Genomic DNA, 23,194 nt, shown 5'->3' with positions numbered 1-23,194 from the left:
TTTTTTTTTTTTAACACTGGCGCCGTTTCGAAGCCTAAGCGGCCCAGAGTAACGATCTGCAACCGTCTCCGACGGGACGTCGTCAGTGGCACTAAAAGCCCATCACCAACACGGCAACGACAGGGCTTCCCTTCGTCCCTGCGCTCCATCACTCATACTGCGATCCTGTATTTGCTCATAAGCTTCGCCGATCCCCTTCGGGCCCTTCCCCAGACTGTCTTTCATTCTTCCTGTCTGTCGGGTTTCAGGGCCTTTCTTTTACTCTGTCTCTGGATCTATTTGTTCCTGGCTCCCTCCCGCCGAAAGATTATCACTATTTACTTCTACTTCTACCCGCCGACTTCCTTCCTTCTTCTTTCTACCTTTGCGCTGATCAGTCTCAATTGATCTTCACCCTTCCTACTCCCCTTTCTTCCATATCGTGCCCCTCACCGTGCCTGTCAATCATACACACGCTTCTTCTCTTACTCTACTTGGCTTCGATCATCCTGCCCTTGATCGTCCTTATCACCCACGTTGGTTTGAATTGCTGAGGGGCTTCCACAGCAACACCAATCGCGCAACAATAAAACAAGAACCGAGAGAATATCTCTGTGACAAAATTATCCTCCATGACTATGGTTATTGAAAACCAGAACCGCCAATACGGCGGTATGGGCTTTGACAATGTTTACCAACATAATATGCCACACCACAACACGCCGCAGTTCACTGACCCGTGGACCGCTGCCCACACAACGTCGCATTCGACGCCTCCCGTCTACGCGACAGCCATGGCATCCAACCCGATCCTGAACCACCCCAAACAGGAGGAAGTGAGCCGCCCGTCCCCCCTCTCCATGCCCTACTCGAGCATCCCCGTCTCCGCACCTTCGATGGTCACCAGCAGCACCTATTCGACTACACCTGCGACCAGCTACCCAGCACCGGAAGTGATGGGTCTGCACCACGATTTGCCTCGCACGTCTTTCGAGCAGGCCCCTGCCTACACGACTGCTTCCTCTATGAGCAGCTTCGCACCAGCCAGCTATGCGCCACTCAGCTACGCCCCATCTTTGCACCACCAGGATAGTCGCCGGATATCTCATGCGTAAGAGCCCCCGAGCCACAAGTTTTGCGCATCTTGGAATTTGGAACAGTGCGCTTACACTTTTCTGATTTACAGTGATCCCCGTGCCAGCCAATCGCAGCCCTCATCGGCTCCTACTTTCGGTGACGCCCTGGACGCCAGTCGTGGAATGGTCGCGCTCAGCCAGGACTTGACTCCTCGTAACATTTACGGCCCTCGCAACACCCGGGGCTCTGCAGATTCTTATGGATTTCCTTCTACACACTCCTCTGGTTCTTCGATCTCTTCTGGTGGCAGCTACCCCTACTACAGCGCTTCAGTCGCATCCGTCGAGTCTTCTGTGACTGATTACAGCTCCACAACTTCTGAGTCCTACGAGAATGGACACTTGTCGCGAACTCTTCCTCGCCCATCGAATCTCCTGACTGGCAGTGCCCCCCCGGGCCCGCAGTCCATGATGAGCCAGTTCAGTTCGAAAATGCCCTCCAACACTCAAAAGAAGCACAAGTGCAAGGTGTGCGACAAGCGCTTCACCCGCCCGTCGTCTTTGCAGACTCACATGTACAGTCACACTGGAGAAAAACGTAAGTTCTTGAAAAACCCGGCGTGGTACGCAAGCGATACTAATAATTTGGGATACAGCTTTCGCCTGTGACGTAGAGGGCTGCGGTCGCCACTTCTCCGTTGTTTCCAACCTCCGTCGGCACAAGAAGGTTCACAAGGGCGAGAAGGAAGGCGCCTCAGGCGAGGATGAAGAATAAGTAAATCTTGTCCTCGCTCGACCTTCCCTTTTACTGCCCTTCCCTTGAGCCTTGTCCTCGCATAAAGCAACGAAGAGTTTCACATCGAGATACTCAACGGACTGCGCTGCGCGACCTTCTTTTCTTTCGGAATGGGTATACCCCTTGTACAACAACTTCAATTTTCGTGACTTCTCTTCTTTTATGTCTCCGCAACACGCGGGGAATTGATACCCCTTTTATTTTTCGCTTTTCATTTTATCATGGATCGGCAGGACACGGCACAAGGGCAACGGGAATTCGCAATGATGTCTCTTTATTCCCCACGTTATGACCATAGAGGTACTGGTTGTTTTCCGGATGGTGATTCTACTTCTTTCTCTCGCTTAGACTAGGGTTTTGGTTTTTTTTTTTTTTTCTTTTGACATGAATCTTCAGATACCAACTGGGTTGTGACATGTTTTGACTTCTTTTCTGCGTTTCCGTGGCATCGCTTGTTTGGGGTCCGGAAAATACGCGCAGCGGGCAATCGTTTTCTTTTCTTTGTCCCCTTTTTTTTTTAGAGCATTTCCTTTCTCCTTTTCTTTCTAGGGGTGATGCTACGACCAGTAGCTAATTGGCTCAAGTTTTTACATATCGGGTGAAATTGAACGTGAAGGAACTGATACCCGTTGCAATTGAGTGGAGCATATATGGACTGGAATATTTGGGGGTTTTGTTTGGTTTGGAATTCAGAATAGACACGTTGTGTCATTTACGGTCGCTACTACTATACCATATTATTGTCTAATACAGATTCGCTCTGAAACCGTGATTTTCCTTATCCTTATAAATATTTGTTAGATGTACGTCCATTCAGATACCACGGACAGAGTCCAAATCCAATAAAAGGAGAAAGAAGCCCGAGAAAGCAACGATCTATATATTTGGTCTTGTTCTGTAGAGCAGACTTACACGAGTCAGCATACCAATTGTGATTTATTCTATACTCCGGAGTACATTGATTCATGTCAAAAATGCATGTCCCGTTGTAAAACAATCCTGTCAGCCACCGTTGATACTGAACATATCTCGCGAATAGGCTTGACATACGGAGTACAGTACATGCATCCTCGATAACAAACTAACCAGACCAGAAATACTCGCCCATAATCAACGATTCAGTAAGCTATAGTGTGTTGGAAGGTACGAAAGAGTAACGTAGTAGAATTGAATCTGGACTGCTTGATTAGGTCTTGCTTGACATCTAACAAGAGCGCCAGTATTTTCAATATGTCAATGGGTGACTTCCCCAAAAAAGCCTGGGTAGAAGGGTCCTCTGGATCTGGGGACTTCTTGGATATCTTGATTGACCACATATGTGGTTAGTTTGAACTTGATCCATAGGCTCTGGGGCTACATGTGCGGTTTGGGATATTAGGAGATGTAGAATAGATTATGAACTAGCTGGTAATATCGAAGCTGATTATAGCTATAAAAGTTCTACAGGAAGCAATACTATGACTTAGGTACGTACTACTACATGGCTTGTAGATACATTGACGCAACTAGAATGATGTTTTCCAGACAAGTATGCTGGCATATCAACCACATCGATACTATACCACCTAGAACTTCAACATGGGACACCAAGACAGCATTCATGAGCCAAACCAGACAAGTCTATAACTCCCATAAATCAACACCAACATAAAATAACCACCCTTCTTTGGGCGAATGTATGTACCGACCAACAAGAAGAAAGAAGAAAAAAAAAACACATGCTCCTTGAGGGAGTCGAACCCTCGACTTCAGCTAGTCGGCATGCGGAATCCAGAAACGGAGTTGCCACATAAGAGCCACGCCATAACCACTAGGCCAAAGGAGCCTGGTCTTACCCAGTGGCAAATCTTGTATGGCTTGTGTTTTCATTGTTTTACCTTGTCAAGGTGTGTTGGATTAGATGGGTGTTTAAGTTGTGTGTGTATGTTTGGTTATTTTTGCTTTGGGGTTTGTGTTGGTGCTAGTATTCGGGTTGGGATTGAGGTTGTGTTTTGGTGGGGTTGGCTAGGTAGAAGGGAGTTTGGGGTATGGTGCTTTTGGTTTGCGGGATATGGAGTCGTTTGGAGTAAGGGGTTGGGGTTGGGGATGTGTTTGGTTTTTCTAGGGGGTGGTTAATTGAGTTCTAGAGCGGGTATGGAGGTTGATTGATTTTTTGACTGTGGAGTTGCGATGTCTTTATATTGTGTGTCCTGTATCTTGTATCTATATGTCTTCGGTTTCATGCTTGATAGAAATCTATGTGGCGGTTGTATCGTTCTGCTTGGATGGGCTAGGTTTGAGCCACTCATACCAAACAACAGTCAGAATTACTGCATCTCAATAGCCCGAGTAGCTGCTGTATCGTTAGGCGTATCCTCCGACGAGTCACTGCTCTGGCCATGCAGCCCCAAAACAGCCACCTCATGCTCCTCTGAGAGATGATGAGCACCAACAAAGAGCCCAGCAACAAGACTCACCCCCGCAAAAGCAACATACTAATGACGCAGTCAGCAAGCATCACCCAACTACAAAAGAGAAACAAACCAAAATCCATGTAGTCCGCAACGAACCAAACACCGCCTGCCGGACCACCTCTCTCTGGTCCGACGGAAGCGTCCCAATCAGCAGTATATTGGCCGTAACATTCGCGCCTCCAAACTGACCAGCGAGTTTATCACCCAGAGATTGCACGAGCTTAGGACCTTCCCTCACCATCTGGTTCTGGAACACGACTCCTCCGATAATCACCGAGATCGCTGTTGACATAGTTCGCACGAACCCGATTGTAGCGGTGGCTGTTGCGGTGTTCTCGACGCCGACAATAGCCTGTAGTGCGAGCAGTGGCCCTTCGAAGTTCATGCCTACCCCTGTACCCGAGATGATCTGGAATCCGATGATCTTGCCCCAGTTGGCTGTTGCTTCTAGGTTGATGAGGAGTCCCACTCCGAGGGTTAACAGGCCAAGACCGAGCCACATCAAGTGAATGTATTGGCCTGTTCTCTGGATAAAGAGTCCCGTGAAGGCTCCTGAGAATGTGCTGGCGATAACGAAGGCTAACAGATAGACACCGGACATGATTGGGCTGGCACCAAGGACGGCTTGGAAGTATAGCGGTAGGTAGTATGCCTCGCCCATGAAGATAAATCCATGGCAGAAACAGACGACGAAGGCAGCGATCCCGGACCGATGTTGGAAGAGGATTAGTGGTATTACTGGGTATTTGGCGAGTTTCCATTCGTTTAGGGCGAATAGACTCAGGACTACAATGCTGAAGATGATTAGGCAGATGACTGTCGCTGAGTCCCACGGGTGTGTGACGCCGCCGAAGTCTAGAGCGAGGAGTAGCATGATGCTGCTACCGGTTACGAACAATGAGCCGATCCAGTCGACGGCCTTGAGACCGTCCAAGATTGGTGTATGTGGGTTGTCGAGTTTCAGGGCCAACCATAATAATAGGAATGCAAGACCGGTGATTGGTACTAAAATAGCAGTATCGATTAGTTAGCGATCTGTCGGGCACGATGCGTTTGGTGATGGGTAAGCAGAAAATGCCATACAGTTGATCCAGAAGCACCACCGCCAGCTGTTACGTGTCCATTGATTAGTATGTCAAGAAGCTAATTGAGATCTCCAAGTAGCACTCACGTTGCTTTCTCCGATAACACACCACCTAAGATGGGACCAATGCCGCTAGCTAAAGCCCAGTCTACGGACAGAAGACCAAAATATAGGCCTCGGTCCCTCAGAGAAAATAAGTCACAGACACAAATATTGACCAATGTCATCAGCGCTGCCGCGCCCAGACCTTGCATAACACGGCCAAATAAAAATAATGCCATCGTGTTGGCTACGGAGCAGATCAAACTTCCTGCAAAAAAGATCGCATTTCCACAAAGCAGAAGCGGATTTCTTCCCCATATGTCGGACAGCTTACCCCACGAGGGAACGGAAGCTGTGTTGGCCAGTATGTAGGCACTGCCGATCCAAGTGTATCCTGAAGCTGAGTGGAAATGGCCAGCAATAGAAGGCAGAGAAGTAGTGACGATAGTGGCATCTAAGGCAGCTACAAATGTTCCGGCACAAAGACATGACATAACAATAGATGTCTGAAGGAGACTGCGACCAGGAGCATCTGTTGTAGCTTGAGGCTGTCTTGGGGTCATTATGGACGACTGAGCAGTTTCTTTCGCCATGGTCATTATACTCGTTTTATGAATCACTCCGGTCTGCTAGTTGTCGTAGCGTCATTCAAAGACAAACTTCTGCTAGTTCTTTAGGGCTGAGCTGCAATGCAGTTCTGGTTTGTTTTGTACTAATATTTGAAATACGGCAAACTTGCACCAGTAAGCAGACGCAGATTCTCAGACCTGCTTGTTGTTCTTGGAAACCAGCCGAGATCCAGTATAAGCCAGATATTGGCTCAAAGCTGCGAAGAGCGGTATGGAGAGGATACTGTATCTGCCTCTTGTACTGACCATGCCAAGTGTCTCCGATTAGAGCCTTACCTCGAACAATGATATAAGAAAATTGAAAAGGGGGAGATATATGGGAATAATCATGACGTTGTGTTGTTTTCTGACAAAAAGCAGGTCGTTGTCGTTCTCGTTCTCGTATTCGTTGTCGTGTCACCCCAACATCTTGTCCAGGGCTAGCTACAGTCTGACCATCGACCACACTCACGTCAGTATCTCAGCCACGAAGACAAGACAAGACAAGAATCGATAGAGGTTGACAGTGCTGCTCACACATAGTTTAATACGCGTGATTGTGGGGGGACACTCAACCCATCGAGCGTGGTCTATCTTTCCTGGGCCTCCACACGGTAATACTCCAGGTGCCGGGGTGGTCTTTACATGGTCCTCAACATGCCACCTCGACGGTCGCACAAGAAATCACGAAATGGTTGCGATCAATGCAAGGAGAGAAGAGTCAAGGTATGAATAACCTATGTCCTGGCAATGCACTGGAGTCTCTTAATATTGAACCCAGCTTCCAAGATAACCGGTGGGTCCCATAAGCCCTGTTCAGATGCCCTAACCTGTCCGAACTAGTGCGATGAGAAACATCCGATATGCTCCAATTGCACCTCTCGGGAGATTATTTGTACCTATTTGAAGATCCCTATAGTCTCGGCTCCGGGACGCACAGCTCATGCAGTGACCAATCGCTCTCCAGACCCACCACGCCAGGGACAATCGCAGTCAAAGAACGATGACAAGCAGCCTATCAGCTCCGTAAGATCTGCCGAGCCAAGCTTTGTCCTGCGTGATCTCGAACTCATGCATAAGTTCTCGACCGAGACCTTTCAATGTCTATGTGGAGACCAGTCCGACATGGGTGACTGGCAGGTCCTCACCCCCCAACAAGCATCAAAGCATACTTTCTTACTCCATGGCATCCTCGCACTCGCAGCCTTGCATATCGCAGCCACAGCCACAGAGCGTACTAGCGTGTTGTCGTATCTCGACACTGCGCTTCAATACCACAACATGTCATTCGCCCCATTCCGACAAGCACTCGATGCCCTCACCCCGTTGAACTGCGACGCAGTCTTTGCCCAATCCGCCGTAATAACCGTCATTGGCATTGCCTTACCGCGCCTCAATGCCCAACATAGGGGCGAATGCTTCAGCATGATCGAGAACATGATCACCGTGTTCGAGCTCCTACAAGGCTCAACTAAGGTCTCCCGCATCAGTCGGCCATGGCTTAAAGCCAGTATGTTTTCTAAATACGACTTCTGGATGATGGAAACAGGAGACTTGGGTTTCGAGAAGACTGTTGCTATAAATAAACTAAGCCGGTTGAATACCTGCATCGCCGATGCCGAGCAAGGTAGTACTAACCGTGAGGCGATTGACCTATTACAATCTTGTTTTGCTAAGTTTGCTCGTTCGTCGCATCCTGTGGCTATTCTAGCTTGGTTGGTCTATGTGAAGAAGGATTTTATTGATGGGCTGAGAATGCATCAGCCATTTCCACTGTTGATTTTGATGCATTGGGGTGTGTTGTTGAATGAGCTAGGGAGTCATTTCTGGTGGGCGAAGGGGTGTGGCAGGGATTTGGTAATTGAGTTGTTGGCCGAGATTATAAGTGAAGACCCAGTATGGGAAGAGGCTTTGGAATGGCCACGGAAGATAATAGGGGTCTGAAAATTAATTGTGCCTCATATTTGGTGAGGCATTCATGCACAAAGCATGGTGCGATGCTGTACATGTTTGGATGGATTCATAAACGAGGGGAATATAATACATGAGTATACATTGATGTGTTTTATTTCCACTGGTCCCGCCAGGAGATTTGTTCAACAGGGCCAAGACTAGCCACATTGATCCTTCTCAAGAGACCAGTTACTGACGCTCAATCCACTTCTGGATGACCTCAGCGACCTGATCACTGTTCTTCTCCATGAACACCATGTGACCATTACCGTGGATGCCAATCTCGCCCAACTGCAAATGCTCCGTGGACACACCAGCCTGGCGCAGGAACTTGACGGTGCACCAATCATAGGGAGCATGGTACGAAGACTCGGTGGTCAAGATCATAGTAGGCACCTTCTGCAGGTTGACCAGCTTGCGAGGTGCCGGGTGATCGGCTTGAATGACACAAGGAGACCGCGCAGTAGAGCTGCTGGGGATAACCTGGCGCACAAGGTCCTTCTTGGGGTCCGACACGGCGGGATCAAAAGTAAGAGGAATGTCCGTGAGACCGTACGGACGAGAAGAGGTGTTGCTGAATACAGCCTCCTGGAAGGGCGGACCGGTAGGTTCCAGGGACACAATGGCGTGGACAAGGTCTGGGCGTACATCGGTGATGATCCATGGCATGAGACCTCCCTGCGAGTGGGAGAGTAGAACCGCCGGGCGACCGATAAGGTCCAGCAACGCCGCACCGGCCTCTTGCATGGTGTACTGCTGACCGGTGCTGGATCCAAAGAACTCCACGGTCGAGGCGTAGTAGCGGTCAAAAACCGGATCACCCATCATGCCGGTGCCGTTCCACTGAGTGTGCAGCGCGGCCTGAGGCCAAAGCATGTAATGCTTCGCGGCTGTGAATCGCTGCTGCAGGATCTCAGCGCTGTAGGTTTTCAGGGTGCCATTGCTTGGGAACCAGGGGCTACGGCCACGGAAGGTCTGATCGATCAGATAGCATTCGTAGCCCTGAGAGAGGAAGTAGGAGGCCCAGCCGCTTCCACCATCGGGCTTATTCAGCCAGTTCTATAGCATCAGAGTTAGTCAAGCAGCCTTCCCGCGGTCGGGACATTTGAAGCTTACCGTGCCGGTTTGCGCTTGACCATGGATAAACACAATCGGGTGCTCCTTGGTCACACCTTGCGTGGGAGTGAGTTTCTCCACGTACATCTGATCTGTAAAGACATGGCCGCCTGAGCTATCCTGCACATACTGGCCCCCGACGTACAGATAATTGCGGTGATAAGCTACCTCCGCGTTGGAAACGATGGGGGTGTGCGCCACGGCACTGGCGCCGGCAATTGAGATCAAGATCCCTGCTAGAGCGTTACCAAACCGCATCTTGGCTGCTTCTGGAATATACAGTTGACAAGGATATGAAGAAAAAATCAATGCAAGTAGGGAGAGAAGACGGGGGATCTTCGGCAGAGAGCAATCAGGCCATCGGTTTACCGGTGGAATAGTGGAGCTCTCTGTGAGACACCGGTTCCATCCCATTATACTATGAGAGGTAAGGTTAACTGAACATCTCCCTTTAGTGGGTCTGAAAATGCAAGTCATACAATTCCCCTATATTATTTGTACTCTTATTGTATGATGATTCGTTCAGAACTGTCCCAAGGCGGATGCAGACCTTGCTATAAGGAACTTAGCGTCCAAATACAAGAAGAACGGTGCCAGGCTAACACTTCTAGTGAGCCCTAAAGAATTAACTTTTCATCGTCGGAATCCTGAAACTGGGCCTCTGCACGGAGATGAGTGTGAAAAATGGTGAAGAACCGAGGCCGACCGGGAGTTGCGATCTGTTCATATAGGTTTGCGCCAGGTTCGGCAGTGAAACTCGATCGCATTCGATACAGCCGACATAATGTCAGAGTTATAGAGCCGCTATGGACGACGCGACTCTGGTGTCTCTATGGGTTCTCACCTGGTGCGCGGTCGGGTTGATCTCGATACGCTTGGTGATGCGGAAAATTCGTGGGAAAGCATTTGTCTTGGGCGATTATCTGTCGCTCTGTGCGATTCTCTGTGCATTGATCCGCTTGGCACTCGTCCATGTTATCATTATCTGGGGCACGAATAATATGTCGCCTGGATTTCGATATTCGCACCACTTCACCTCAGAGGAGATCTACCGTCGAGAAACCGCGAGCAAATTCACCCTGGTTAATCGAGTCTTCTATAATACATAGTACGCACATGTTTTCTGTCCGTTGAAAAACACCGCGGCAGCTGACGCTCCAGTCTCAGTCTCTGGCTTCAGAAGTTCATCTTGCTCGACACGTACCGTCATTTGCTCCGCAACCTCAGCTGGGAACGCATAACCCTGGGCACATATGTCTTCATATTTGCCGCCACCTATGTGACAGTTCAGATTGTGACCTTCACAGAATGTGACCCTTTCGACCATTATTGGATTGTGCTGCCAGATCCTGGTACGTGTGACCCCTGCCTTGGACATTCCAGATCGCTCACTAACCAGGACCGACAGGGCTTTGCTCCCAAGCACAGCTGCAGCTAATAGTTCTAGGTGGGTACACACAAGTTAATATTCTCTCCGGTAGAGAGGGAGACTAATAGCGTGCGGGGTGACGATAGGCGTCCTGAACATCGTTACAGATCTGATGTTGATCGTTTTGCCGGTCCCACTATTGGTCAAGGTCAAACGGCCTTTTATGGAGTAAGAGCGTCATTGGATTGCGTTAAGAACTCCGTGCTATGGCAACGGGTTTCTGTCAGCCTCACCTACTGACTACTACATGTATCAGGAAACTGCAACTCGCAGCCCTTTTCGCTGTTGGCTTTTTTATCGTCGTGATTACCGTCATCCGTCTTCCTCAGAATGCCCAGCATTCCACAGCGCAGGTGAATCGCACAACCTGGGCATCTGTCGAGCTCTTCGCGGCAGCAATTGTGGCTAATGCACCAGTTTTATATGGATTCTACCGAGGAGAACGGGAGGCATCTCGGTCGAGGACCACCGAAGGAACGACTCGGCAACAGTCGTCACTGGGGCGCGGAGGAACAATCTCGCGAGATCCTGAATTGGAGATGCAGCCACTACCAGGAGGCCACCTCCGACAAACTTCCATGCTCGGGTCTAAACGTCGCTCACGGCCCATGCACGGCTATACGGAAATCGATGAGAGCAGTAGTGGCCATCTGGTTAAAGAGACCAAGGATGACAAGATTTAATGACGCGCCCGTGCTGCAGCAGACAAGTTTGATATGATAATGCAGCTCTCAGAAGGGGGGCGTGCTTTATGCCATTGGCTATTTATAATACGTTGGCATAACATATTTTCGACTTATAATTAGATACCAGCTGAATAGAGACTTGATACCCTTACAGACGGCAGAATGTTAGATAACGCAAATCGCGGATATATACACTGAGATTTACCGAAAATACTACTCCTTCTGACATGCAAGTTCTGACTGATGTCATGAGACATATACATTGTAACATCTAGCTATGCAGGTCAGCAGAAGTAGAAGCTCATAGGGTTGTGCCGTGCATCGATGAAACCCCGATGACTATCCTAGTCTGCTGACCTGTATCTATCTCATGACCTACTGTTAAAGAATACTACCCTACATACATCGTTCTTTACAAACTTGTCACTCAATTCCGTTCTTGCTTGATTGAGATGAATCCCGTTCTATCAGAGAATGTCCAGAAACACGTCATACAGGAATTCGCTTTCACTAAGCGCCCACCAACAATAAGTTTCCTTTATCTCTGAATCTACCAAGCAAAATGAATAGGTGTACCAATTTAATCTATGACACGTGTCGATGTACGGCGCTTAACAAACGTATGCGGTTGGTTATGTCTCTTCGGCATATTTATCGTCTCGGCCTCAATTCCAACTCTTCACTGCGCCCCCTGTTGGTTTTATAGTGCATAAAACTTTATTATCAACTCGAATGGTGAGGCACGTTCTTCTCGAGATCTCATGCACGGCTGTATATTGTTTATGAATTCTATACAAACTTCCATACTTACAATGTAACAGAGTAGAGAAAAGGAAAAGTTTCTGAAACAATATTGAGAGCTTCAATTAAGTGAGATATAAGGGAACCAATAGACATTCAGAGTACAACAACCTGCAATGAGCCAGACATTTTGTTATCCTCGCTGAGCGGCTTAGCAGATGCGGTATCTTGAGGTAGCCTTGAAGGATTTTGCCTTGGTAACCTATTCGCGAGTCAGGGTTTATATAGGGAGGCAGTGTATATATCCAACAGGTTCTATAGAATTAATGCTCTATGGAATGGTATTTTTGCAGAACTACTCAACATAGTAGTATCCAAGTAAAAGAACCGCCAAGGCATAAACTGTGAACTCACCATTCACTAGTTACCTAATAATGAATCTAAGAGGACTTATGGAAGGATACGCCTGGGTGAGTTGGATGTGTTAAGTGGTCAGAGTGAATATCCAAACGCAGAGAAATCTTATATAAGGTGAGTTTATCTCCTGCAATTCAAGTTTCATGCAGCTTTCCTACTCTTGCTTAGCTCAAATATTTTGTCTGTTACTTCTCTCCTGCCCCACGTTAACCAAGCTTCCACTCAATATGTTGTTCATCAATCTACTGCTCTTCTATCTTGCCATACTCTGCGCAGAAGCATCACCTGCCCTCCCCTACCTCGTCACTATGTTCTCCCAGATCTCCCACTACCTCGACAACGTCCACCTTTCCAACTGCCCTCTCGCCAAAACCAACCTCCCACCTCATGGATCGCTTCCTGGGCCCAGTCCAGGTCTCAGTCTCAAATACGTTACGGTGGGACGAGGAACACAAAGCTACACTTGCAAGGAAGACTCCAGCACTACGGTGCCCCAATCCGTAGGTGCCGTTGCAACGCTGCTCGATGTTTCCTGTCTCGCAACGTTCAATCCAGCACTTCTTCACAACTTCACCCCTGTCGTGAAGGCAGTACAATCTGAGGCACTTCCCTTCCTTGCCGTGCTTGGCACTCAGCTCTCCTCGTCATCTACAAAGTTCATCTTGGGAAAGCATCAGTTTAATGCTGCTGGCCAGCCAACTTTCGATCTGCGACTTGCTGGTGGGAGCGACTGGATGGCAACCAAAAGGGCTGCGAGTAGTGATGCACCCGACCATAGCACTGTGAACGTGCCTTGGTTGAAGCTCACTTCCGTTAGTGGAACTGGCATCAAAGTAAGTTTGATATGCTTTGTCATTGGTATGTTGATGCCGATCTGTTTCTCAGGAAGTTTACCGCCTGCATACAGTGGGAGGACAGCCTCCAACCAATTGTCAAAAGCGTAAAGGTACATTCCAAGTAGACTATGCGGCAGAGTATTGGTTCTACGGTTGACGAATTGCCTTCGCTTGATTCTTACACCTCTAGTTCTATGTCCTGAAGGCCCCTGGCTATGCTAACTTATGTGCTGTACTTCTTTTATCCTTGTTTACTGTTCCTCGCCTTGTTTGTCTTGCTTAGCTAGGATGCTACTGTCGCGGTGGTTTTTGAATGACCAGGGAAAGAATATCTTCATTAAAAATCCTAAACATAAACAGTGATGATGCTACAGATATAAAATCTCTTGCAGTATGAAACTCAAGCAAACTATGATATGACAAGATGCTCCACGCCGACCTTATCTGCCTCCTTGTTCAAAGCATCAATTTCAGCCTGAACGAAAGGAATCCCCGTATTCACTCTCTCCTCGCGCGTAATCTGTTCAATCTCCCCAGGATAGTAAATCCGGTCCACACCAGCCATCTTCTCAGATCCAACCACCCTCTGATAAAGATAATCCATACGCTCCTTGAAGTCATCCAGCCCCATAAACAAATCCGGCTTAATAGCCACCAAAAAATGGCCCACATCCGCGGGCTTCGACGGATCATAAGGGCCCGTAACATGCCCGGCAAACGCCGACCCGGACAAAACCCCAGAAAACACATCCATCATAACCGCTAACGCCGACCCCTTAGGACCCCCCATAGGCAACATAACGCCCTCCACGCCCGATTTGGATCCTCCGTCTGCCTACCCTCCCCATCTAACGCCCAGTCAGCGGGGATCTTCTCCCCACGTCGGGCAGCCTTATAAATCTTGCCGCGCGCCGCAATCGAGGGCGCCATGTCCAGAATAAACGGCTTCTCCTTCCCAGCCGGTGCCCCACACGCCAAAGGCGAAACCCCCATTAACTTCTCCCGGCCGCCCCAAACCGGCAACGCAGGTGACGAATTCGTAAACACAAGGCTCATCATCCCCGCATCCACCGCCTGCTGCACTACCCACGCCGACATACCGAAATGATTCGAGTGCTTGACAGACACGAACCCGATGCCGTACTCGCGCGCCATCTCAATCGCCCGCGTCATCCCCATGTGCGCGGCCACGAACCCGAACCCATTCCGTCCGTCTACTTGTGCGACGACGGGTGTGATCTGGTTCAGGGCTGGGTGGGCCTTGGCGTCCAGCACGCCCTGGCGGATCCGTTCCATGTACGATGGGATACGGTTTATGCCGTGGGTGTCTACACCCCGGAGGTCGGCTTGTACGAGGCATTTGCTGATTATTGTGGCGTTTTCGAGTGGCACGCCGTTTGCTGTGAGGACTTTTGTGGTGAATGATTCTGCGTCCCCGGCGCTGATGTGTTTCTTTTCTTGTTGGGGGTCCATTTTTGTTGTTGTTGTTTTTGTTGTTGTTTTGTTTTTCTTGAGTACAATTGGATTGATTGAGGTGGGTATAGTTGTTGGTGTGTATGGAGCATTATATAGTACTGTAGTCATGGCTTTTCTTTCGGCTTGTTCCGCTTCGGATCTGCCCCGCGTGTTTTTATTGGGGAGTTGTTTGCGGATCCGGTCCGAGATGCGGAGGGCATCCGCTGTGAACTGATGTGACTCGGAGTTAAGTCATCTGGGGAGGTAAACTGGGGTGAGGGATCTTGATTCTAAGGAGTGGTAGTGTTTGGTTAATTGGAGATGATTTGCATCGCTGCCTTGCATATATGATTCAAGATGCTCTGCACTTATTAGCATAAATATGTAAGCTTGTAATTATCCCATCACGGACTAATTAGAACTTCCAGATGGCTGAAATATATCAGAAGCTTATCTTCATCGTACCTGGGACTACACAACGGTAACCCCAATTGTTCAGCTAAGCAAGTGCCTATTAGCGACGTGCAGCCCAGGAGCTTGTATAACCTAGTTATTGTTGATAACTAGTTCATTATGTCGATGTTTTGTCCAGTGGTGATGAACATTGTAAAACACTCTATATAAAGTAGAAGGAAAATTGAACTATGTTAAAATAAATAATCATCTGATCTAATATAATCTAAACTTTTGTCTAAAAGTATTAGTTCTAGTATCTATGATCCGCATGTATATGCAAACTTTTACATATGTCTGTACCATTATTAACGTAGTGTCAAGAGGCCAGCTCTTGTCAGCAGATATATCAACTGCCTATTTTGTTTCTGAAGAATTATCATTCGCCTGCACGACTGGTTGCTTGGTCTCTGTGTTGGCCCTGTTTGTCGTATTCTCTTGTAGCTTTTGCATGTAATGGAATGATTCAGCGGAATACTTGCACCGCTGGCGGATATTGGCGCCATAGCGGTAAAACAAAAAGGGAGCGGGCATGCACAGCAGTGATAGGAATGCTGGAATAGATGGCCCCCAGTGAATGCCAACGCCGTCATAGATGTATCCCGTAATAAGGGGAAAGACGGCGCCGAATATAGATCGGAGGATAGTGTTGGCAGCAAGCACAGACGCTGCGTATATGGTGTACGAGTCGATCAGGTAGTTCATAACACCGAGATAGATGAGGATGACGCCAAAGCCGAATGGTGCCGTGCCGATGATACTGACGATCCAGTGAATCGAAGGATAGTCCGTCCAGGCGAACCAGAACTGGCTAATTGGGATGGCTATAGCCCCGACCATGCACTGGAGAAGTCGAGCTTCCGGGGGTGCGAAGCCGCCGAGTCGGTCCTGGATCTTTATGAAGTGTATGTTGGCGGGAAGAGTGAAGATGATGCCTATTAGCATGCCGATCATGATACCAAGGAAAGCTAGGCCTCCAACTCCGGGGCTCCATCCTCGACCATGCTCATATACAATGGGAAATCCGGCGAAGAACATATATAATGTACCGTAGATGATAGCGATGTAGACGGCAAAGAGGAGGACAATGGGCTCTGTGAAAAGTAGTACCAATGGCCTGGAGAGGGACCTTCTAAGCAAGGTATTGAGCGCCACTTTGCCTTTGTCGAGCTCAATCTTGCTACGGTAGACCTTGCCTGTAACATGGGACAGCGCTCAGCACGTTGCCGTAATAGAAGAGGCGCATAGGTCTCCGGAACTGCGAGCGCCATCATGACCCACACGAGTCCTCCAGAAGCGGCCAGAAGGCCCTCCACCCATCTCCACCCAGCGTTCATGCTCAGGAACCCACCGATGATTGGACCGAGGGCGGGCCCCAAGAAGGGGGCTGCGGCGTACAAACTGAGCGCTAGACCGCGCTGACGGGCTGTAAACATATCAGATATCGTGCCCCCAGCATTGGTCAACGGTGCAGATCCAAATGCGCCTGCGAAGAAGCGCAGGATCACTAGTGACCAGATATTCTGAGCGCCGGCACAGCCAGCTGAAAATGCAGCCATGGCCAGGAAGCTGGCAAAGAAGGGTCTCTGGCGTCCGATGACCTCACTAATTGGCGCCCACAGTAAGGGACCCACTGCAAAACCTAGGACAAACAGTGATAGTCCCAGGGTCGCTACCTCCGTGCTGACGTCGAACGCTGCAACTATACTCCCAACACTACCGCTGTATGTAGACGATGTCAAGGCGACAACCATAGTTGAAAACGCGACGACCAGAGTAATGGTCAATTTTCTGGCAAAACTGAAGAGTTGGGGGTTGCGGGAGTCGTTTGAGATCCAGGACACGACATATGGATCCTCCTCCGTTCCTGAGCCGGGATAGTCAAAGTGGAGGACATCCTGGGTGATGGCCCCTTGATCAATAAGCATGCGGAAATAAGGGATTTTGCTTCGGTACACCCCCGGCGGGAGAACCTTTTCGTTGGGATTGTTTTCTATATCACCCGCAGTCATTTTGTGCTTCTATGTCACGATTAATTAATTCAGAGGGTATCTTAAACGAGAGTCATGCGATTGTCAGGGGTATCAAGATAAGGTAAATAGAAAACAAGCAAAGCCAGAGAATGTGGAAAGAGATTTCTACATTGATAACCAATCGTAGGTAGAAGTAGATGTTTCTTTGATGAGAAATGAGTGGTACTCTACATTTCAGTGGGGGGTTTCGAGTATTCTTATTAGTAGTGACTTATCAATGCAACGCAACATGGCAAAAAGAAAAATCCCACAGGTGATCCGAAATGGTCTTTGCGTGATGCCCCACATTCCAACATACGTAGGACCGAAGGGACTCCCTTGCGTCTGATCATTCCTGCAAGGGGTACTAAAACTCAAGGCTGATAAATAGACTCCAGGGACAGTGCTCAATCTCAACCTCCTTTAGGGCACATGTTTCGAGTCGAATCTGTTCATCTTTGACTCGCTTGATATGCCTGAACGACAACCGAAAGGGAAGTGGAGTGAAAAGGCTTGCTTTGACTGTCAGATTGAAATATCGATCGGGTAATCGGCACGTGGGTCATTCGCTCGGGATCTCTTCCAGAGACTTACCGAGTTAAAGCTCGGCTAAAACTGAACTACAACATCGATCCTGTTTGTATGGATGTTATTACTGACTAGGGCTGATGGTCGTTATTTGGTGTGTATCTACGGAGTAAGTGTTTGAGGTTTAGATTTTCATCTGTTATGATTGCCAATTCTTTTGTACTGCAGGATATATACGCACATCATGCAAGGTAGTACATCAGGGTACAAAAGGGAATGCTAGAATGCACTACCAGCCTTGTCAGCGCAGGTAAAGCAGGATCTGCCTTGATGTTCCAAACGCTAAATATGTCTTGGACTGCCTGCTACTGATCCTTGTAAACCAGTAAAGTATGGTCAGAAACCATAGTCATATTATCTACTCCGTACTCAGGTCCGTATCTGGGGCAATTAGAAACACCCCTCGTGAACTCCGGGCTGGCTTCGGTTAATGTAGGACTTGAAAGATATAAACATGGTCTGCTTGCTCTTATAACTGTCGGCCCAACGAATGTACTCGGGGTTTAACCGCTGATAAACAGCAGTGCTGCTTATTGTCGTTTGTGATCAGTCTACGAACGAACTTTCAAGCCTAGGCAATTCTGACAGGCACAGCAGTATTACTTCCTAAGGAATGACTAGGTGCTCCCTCAGATCATAGAGGATAACTAAAATCCTACAGCGAAGGTGATAAGCGAGGGTTTCGTCCGTTCCTTGAAGCTACAGATGACAGTGACCCACATACTCCTTCGGTTGGAACAATCCCTCGGGAACAACATATACAAAGGCACATTAGCAATAGAAGATCTACGACTTGGCGTTATTTCTCTTTCAACAGTACTCTGGAGTATTTAGACATCTGTATCATACTCAATTCAAGAGTGGACCTTTAGGGTGATGCAGCCTGTAGATATCCCACAAAGGATAAAGCTAATTATTATAGGCGTAGTGAATCTAGTGATAGTAATGCAGGAAAACCACCATGACACTGCCATGTTCTCTAAGTAGGTTACAGTCACAGGATAATTTTACTCACGGATATAGACCGTTATAATAAATAAGAAAAAGAAAGAAAGAAAATAGACAAAAGCATATGCTACAGGGTTTGACGGAAGGTATGTTTGTAATTATCTCAGCCGGTTCAGACCCTCTGGCTTTTAGTTAGTTATGCATCTGTTGTTTATATAATGTGATTATGTCCATAAATAAACCCACTACTACTAGTAGTAATACAGTTTTGACGAGGGAAGGGGGCCTGCGCTCTGATTGGTTAGGAGTTATATAATTCTAGGCAGCGTAACTAAGCAGACCTTTTCCTCGTCAGAAATGTCTGAGCCTCTGAGATAGGTTCGTAGCAGCTCTAGTAGTTAGCCATAGTATTAGTACTCATGGTAATATTGCACACGATATAGCTCAGCAGGCCATTTAACATGATAAACCACACCCTACAATCGGCGCTAGCTAACAAGTTTTAATCATGGAAGGATAGGTAACATGGAGTACAGATCTCTGGGGCCTAAACAGGGCGTCGCACGATGTTTATAGATCACATGATGGTGACATCGGTGGCGCCGTGGCGCGGAACACCGACAGTTGCCACAGCCACATCTTGCTTGCCATGTCATTACTTTCTTTCCAGCTTCTCGCCCTTCAGCTATCAACTGTCAGACGCCCTGATGAGCTCAAATTTTCGATCTGACCCTTTTACGCCAAAAGTTTTCTTGTATCCATTCTAGCAGTGCCTCCCACTGCCCAGTTGGCAAACTGCTATTGGAAGCTATGAACATGACTCAAAAACTAGGAAACCTTCCACCATCAACAGGAGCTAAACGGTCCTTGCGTAGTCCATTCCTCTTTATTCAGTAATATTGTGAGACCGCAGTAGATCTACTCCAATGTTCAGCTTCGAGATCCCGTGTCTGAGGAGTAACCAGGAAATCCTTTTCTCATAGACACAGAAGGCCAAGTGGATTAGATCACGTGACTAAATATCCTGATTGGGAAGTCAGCCGCAGATAGGTCAGGTGTCCGCTACCGCGTCAACGCGACGCTTCTACCAAGAGCTCGGTTCAACCTTGCCATCTGGCTACACCATCCATTGAGTATCCAATACCAGCCCGAATCAACGATATTACTTGTCGCATGGTCGCATGACTGCTGGCAACTAAAATAAAATTTATCAATCCTACGCGCTGGACCCGCTCCATCCGCTCATCTCCGTCGCCAGGGTATCGCGCTCAACGAATTGCCGCTCATCTCCGGACGCTATCGACCATTGACGATTCATTACATCAAAAATGGCCACCGACTACGGCAAGAAGACTAATGCCGAGCTAGTGGAGATCCTCAAGTCTCGCTCTTTGCCTCACACTGGCAAGAAGGCAGAGATGGTTGCCCGCCTCCAGGAGGATGATAACAGCAAGGCTCAGACTGCAGCGCCAGCCGCAAAAGCCGATAATGCAGAGGATGTGATTGACTGGGAAGACGATGATGTCCCTGCCGCAGATGCTGTCGCAGCGAAGCCGTCGACGGAGACTGGTGCTGCCGCGATCGCTGCTGGCGGCCAGGCCGCTGTATCTAACCCGACTGCAGTTCCGAACCAGCAGCAAGACATCAACCCCGCTACTACAGACGATCTTAAGGTAGAGTCTAATGGGGATGCTGCCCCAACTGCACAAGACGGGACCGAGGCAGCACCTGTTGAGGCCGCTGAGACGACTGAGGCAGCTCCGGCTGAGGAGAAGCCCGCGCCGGACTACTCCATTGGCCTTTCCGTTACTGACATGGAGGAGGAATTGAAGAAGCGCAAGGCTCGTGCCGAGAAATTTGGCATTACTGAAGATTCAAAGACTGCTATCGAAGAAGTGGAGAGAAAACTCGAGAGGGCTAAACGGTTTGGTGCTGCTCCCGAGGAACCAACTACAACCGGAGTTAGCAAATTGGACCAGGCACTTCCCAGCGAGAAGACCCGCAAGAGGGGTCGCGGCGAGAATGATCAAGGCAAGCGGGGAGGCAAAAGACGAGATTTCGGTGGGAGGAACAGGAATCAGAATCAGAGTCAGAATCAAAACCGGCGACGGGGTCCGGGTAACCGTAACCAAGGTCAAAACCAACGCAGCAATGAGAAGCCTGTCAGCAGTGGTTTGAGTGAAAAGGATAAGCTCGCTTTGGAGGCTAGGAAGAAGCGATTTGGGGCTGCGGCGTGATTAGTCCCATGTTTCTTTACCACTTTTGTTTTTTTTTTTTTAAATCTGGTGCAATTTCATAGGCGTTTTGAGGGAATCATTACTGGAATCTTAGTGTATGCATTTACCATATTACACGGAACGTCTCTCCCTTTTGCTTTTCTTCTCTCTCTCTCTCTCTCTTATTTCATTTAGAAAGTCGCCAGCAATATGGGGTCAGCCTCAATACTAGTAGTCAATAGCAATACGAGACACTCGTACTACTTGCAGAGTACGTACATACATACAAGTGAGTGCGCTATTAGACAAATATGGAGAGCCTGGTTTACAACCCGTAATAGGTAAAAGGATCGACAGGAAGGATGGAGACAACGTAACTGAGTTGGGAACATCGACCGATCAGCGTCACAGAAAGAATATATTTTCTTTTTCTTCTTTCTTTCCCCTTTCTTCCGTAGCATACCGTATGTTGTCCTACGTTGTCATATTGGTGTAAGACTCGTGGAAGTGGCGAAATACACGAGTCAGCTGAAAAGTGCAGGAGCGGATTCCGTTCCTGCAGCAAACCAGCGCCCACTTCGCTCGAAATAGTATGCCAACTAATTTCCTGATCGGATCTGATCGATAACTCGCTCGCTAAGTGCGTACTCCGTAGAATGATCGTTATTGCAGAAGGACAGAAGTACTCCGTACAGGGTTGGTCTTTACTTCAACTACTCTCTTTAGCCTGCCTGGATGCTCACATCGAATTTCCTCTCTCAACCAGTCCGGTCACGTAGGCTGGGCCAACATCTCGAGTTTTCTGCGCCGATCCGTGATTGGTACTTGGAACATTTGTCTAGACCCCCGTACTTACTGCGGCACAGCGACAGTGTTTTCACACCCGTTAAAGCATGTTCGAATTTACCGCCGTCCCCACAGGGGCCGGAAGTATCACGGAGGCTCTGCTTTGGTCTGGCGAATCCCTCACCGCAGTTGCCTTTTGCCCATCGGTGCTAAGGCTGGCGGATTGAACCCATGTCGCCTCGCGCGTTCCCGTCAGGCCGTCTTCCGTCAATCAGGATCGCCCATGGCTGGTTCTCCATTTAGCGGCGGATCAGGACCCACGGCTCAGCGTCCCCACACACAAAGGATACATACAGGACGGTGCCATTTTTCACTTGGGGCACGGCCTAATAAACCCCGGGGTCTCAGCTTCTTTGTCCGGGATGCCCTTTCATGTCTATGAGTGGCTCTTGTTTGTTATATTATGAGATTCTCTCAGACCCATCTATTTAGCCCGTTTCGGCCGTGAACTTATCCGTCATCCCACGGATACCATGGAGAATTTGTTGTGTGTTCAAAGGGTCGCCCCGAACCTTTCGGCGTACCAGAAGAGTAGAATCTACGGTTTAGTGACGGGAGAGCAAAAGCCATTCCGATGTGGCAGGCATGGAGCATTCTGCCACTCAGGTATGGTTGATTTTCAGTATATATCTTGGATAGGATTGTATAGAGAAAAAACGGTGGGCAAGAGTGCTATCTTGTTAAAGTACGAAACGGCTCGTGTAGGAATTGTAAATTGTCATGTTGAACAAGGCAAAACTGAGCGTCGTACATGCATGATGATCAATTAGTGGTATTCGGCCTCGCCGGGGGGACGATCGCAAGTCACTGATCACCACATGACTTGGGAACTATCCATTACTAAGAAAAGAAATTCTTCGCAAAAAATTGTCCGAATTCCGTCCTATCACAGCTTGCATACCAACACACAGACCAAATAGAGCTCTGGACTACTGCAGCACCGCATTACCAACAGATTTGCTGATGCCTGCATCTGCCATCTGGGCGTGTGCTTGACGAGGGGCTTTTGGCGAAAGTGCCGATTGCGCATACGACGGACTATTTCGCTATCTCACGCCACTTAACCCCATTCCAACCTGTCAACTGCCATGTTTCAGTGTATCCAATCCGCTGAGGTTATTATGCTTACCAGTCAGAGCAACCCGACTGGGTCCATGTAGTAGACCTGTCCTTGACTTCAGTTTTCTGCGTACTATCGTGCACGTTCCTTTTACGGTTGACGGGGGTCCACTCTCAGTCGGGGTCGTGTTTTTAGAGGGCATTGCACTATCTTTGCCTTTCTCATCGATTCTTGGCGATTCTAAATTATCCAAGGCTTAATACAATCGCTAACAGAAACAAAGTTACCTGTCCTCGCACCAATAGTCTCCCCGGTCACATCTGTGCTCGACAACGGGTCCAATGTCGATCGCACAGAACCATCCAGGATTTCTCTCTGCGGCCTCTATATGGGCACTTAA

At 48.5% G+C, this 23,194-nt stretch overlaps 7 protein-coding genes across 7 annotated transcripts; 5 read left to right on the top strand and 2 right to left on the bottom strand.

Annotated features, from left to right (window-relative positions):
• Positions 1 to 611: 611 nt before the first annotated feature.
• Positions 612 to 1,830, top strand: ABOM_005735 (C2H2-type zinc finger protein; the record flags this gene model as incomplete). The annotated part of the gene is made up of 3 exons (XM_022532864.1): positions 612 to 1,090; positions 1,166 to 1,653; positions 1,712 to 1,830. The coding sequence occupies 3 exons, from the start codon at positions 612 to 614 to the stop codon at positions 1,828 to 1,830; spliced, it is 1,086 nt and encodes a 361-aa protein (XP_022389837.1).
• Positions 1,831 to 4,157: 2,327 nt separating this feature from the next.
• On the bottom strand, positions 4,158 to 6,023 carry ABOM_005734 (MDR family MFS transporter; the record flags this gene model as incomplete). The annotated part of the gene is made up of 4 exons (XM_022532863.1): positions 4,158 to 4,325; positions 4,375 to 5,309; positions 5,388 to 5,413; positions 5,476 to 6,023. The coding sequence occupies 4 exons, from the start codon at positions 6,021 to 6,023 to the stop codon at positions 4,158 to 4,160; spliced, it is 1,677 nt and encodes a 558-aa protein (XP_022389836.1).
• Positions 6,024 to 6,695: 672 nt separating this feature from the next.
• Positions 6,696 to 7,982, top strand: ABOM_005733 (Zn(II)2Cys6 transcription factor domain-containing protein; the record flags this gene model as incomplete). The annotated part of the gene is made up of 2 exons (XM_022532862.1): positions 6,696 to 6,764; positions 6,882 to 7,982. The coding sequence occupies 2 exons, from the start codon at positions 6,696 to 6,698 to the stop codon at positions 7,980 to 7,982; spliced, it is 1,170 nt and encodes a 389-aa protein (XP_022389839.1).
• Positions 7,983 to 9,913: 1,931 nt separating this feature from the next.
• Positions 9,914 to 11,219, top strand: ABOM_005732 (uncharacterized protein; the record flags this gene model as incomplete). The annotated part of the gene is made up of 5 exons (XM_022532861.1): positions 9,914 to 10,215; positions 10,275 to 10,459; positions 10,516 to 10,554; positions 10,623 to 10,704; positions 10,793 to 11,219. The coding sequence occupies 5 exons, from the start codon at positions 9,914 to 9,916 to the stop codon at positions 11,217 to 11,219; spliced, it is 1,035 nt and encodes a 344-aa protein (XP_022389838.1).
• A 1,388-nt stretch (positions 11,220 to 12,607) lies between these two features.
• On the top strand, positions 12,608 to 13,373 carry ABOM_005731 (DUF3455 domain-containing protein; the record flags this gene model as incomplete). Its single annotated transcript, XM_022532860.1, has 2 exons — positions 12,608 to 13,213; positions 13,266 to 13,373. The coding sequence occupies 2 exons, from the start codon at positions 12,608 to 12,610 to the stop codon at positions 13,371 to 13,373; spliced, it is 714 nt and encodes a 237-aa protein (XP_022389841.1).
• Positions 13,374 to 15,481: 2,108 nt separating this feature from the next.
• ABOM_005730 (MFS transporter) lies at positions 15,482 to 17,136 on the bottom strand (the record flags this gene model as incomplete). Its single annotated transcript, XM_022532859.1, has 2 exons — positions 15,482 to 16,320; positions 16,347 to 17,136. 2 exons carry the CDS (start codon positions 17,134 to 17,136, stop codon positions 15,482 to 15,484), a joined length of 1,629 nt encoding a protein of 542 aa, XP_022389840.1.
• Positions 17,137 to 20,000: 2,864 nt separating this feature from the next.
• Positions 20,001 to 20,909, top strand: ABOM_005729 (SAP domain-containing protein; the record flags this gene model as incomplete). Its single annotated transcript, XM_022532858.1, has 1 exon — positions 20,001 to 20,909. One exon carries the CDS (start codon positions 20,001 to 20,003, stop codon positions 20,907 to 20,909), a length of 909 nt encoding a protein of 302 aa, XP_022389777.1.
• Between the last annotated feature and the right edge of the window lie 2,285 nt (positions 20,910 to 23,194).

This window comes from Aspergillus bombycis, assembly GCF_001792695.1.
Source record: "Aspergillus bombycis strain NRRL26010 chromosome Unknown contig00035, whole genome shotgun sequence".
NCBI lineage: Eukaryota > Fungi > Ascomycota > Eurotiomycetes > Eurotiales > Aspergillaceae > Aspergillus > Aspergillus bombycis.
The sequence above is the reverse complement of the archived record's forward strand: the minus strand, read 5'-3'. Positions and strand labels throughout refer to the sequence as shown.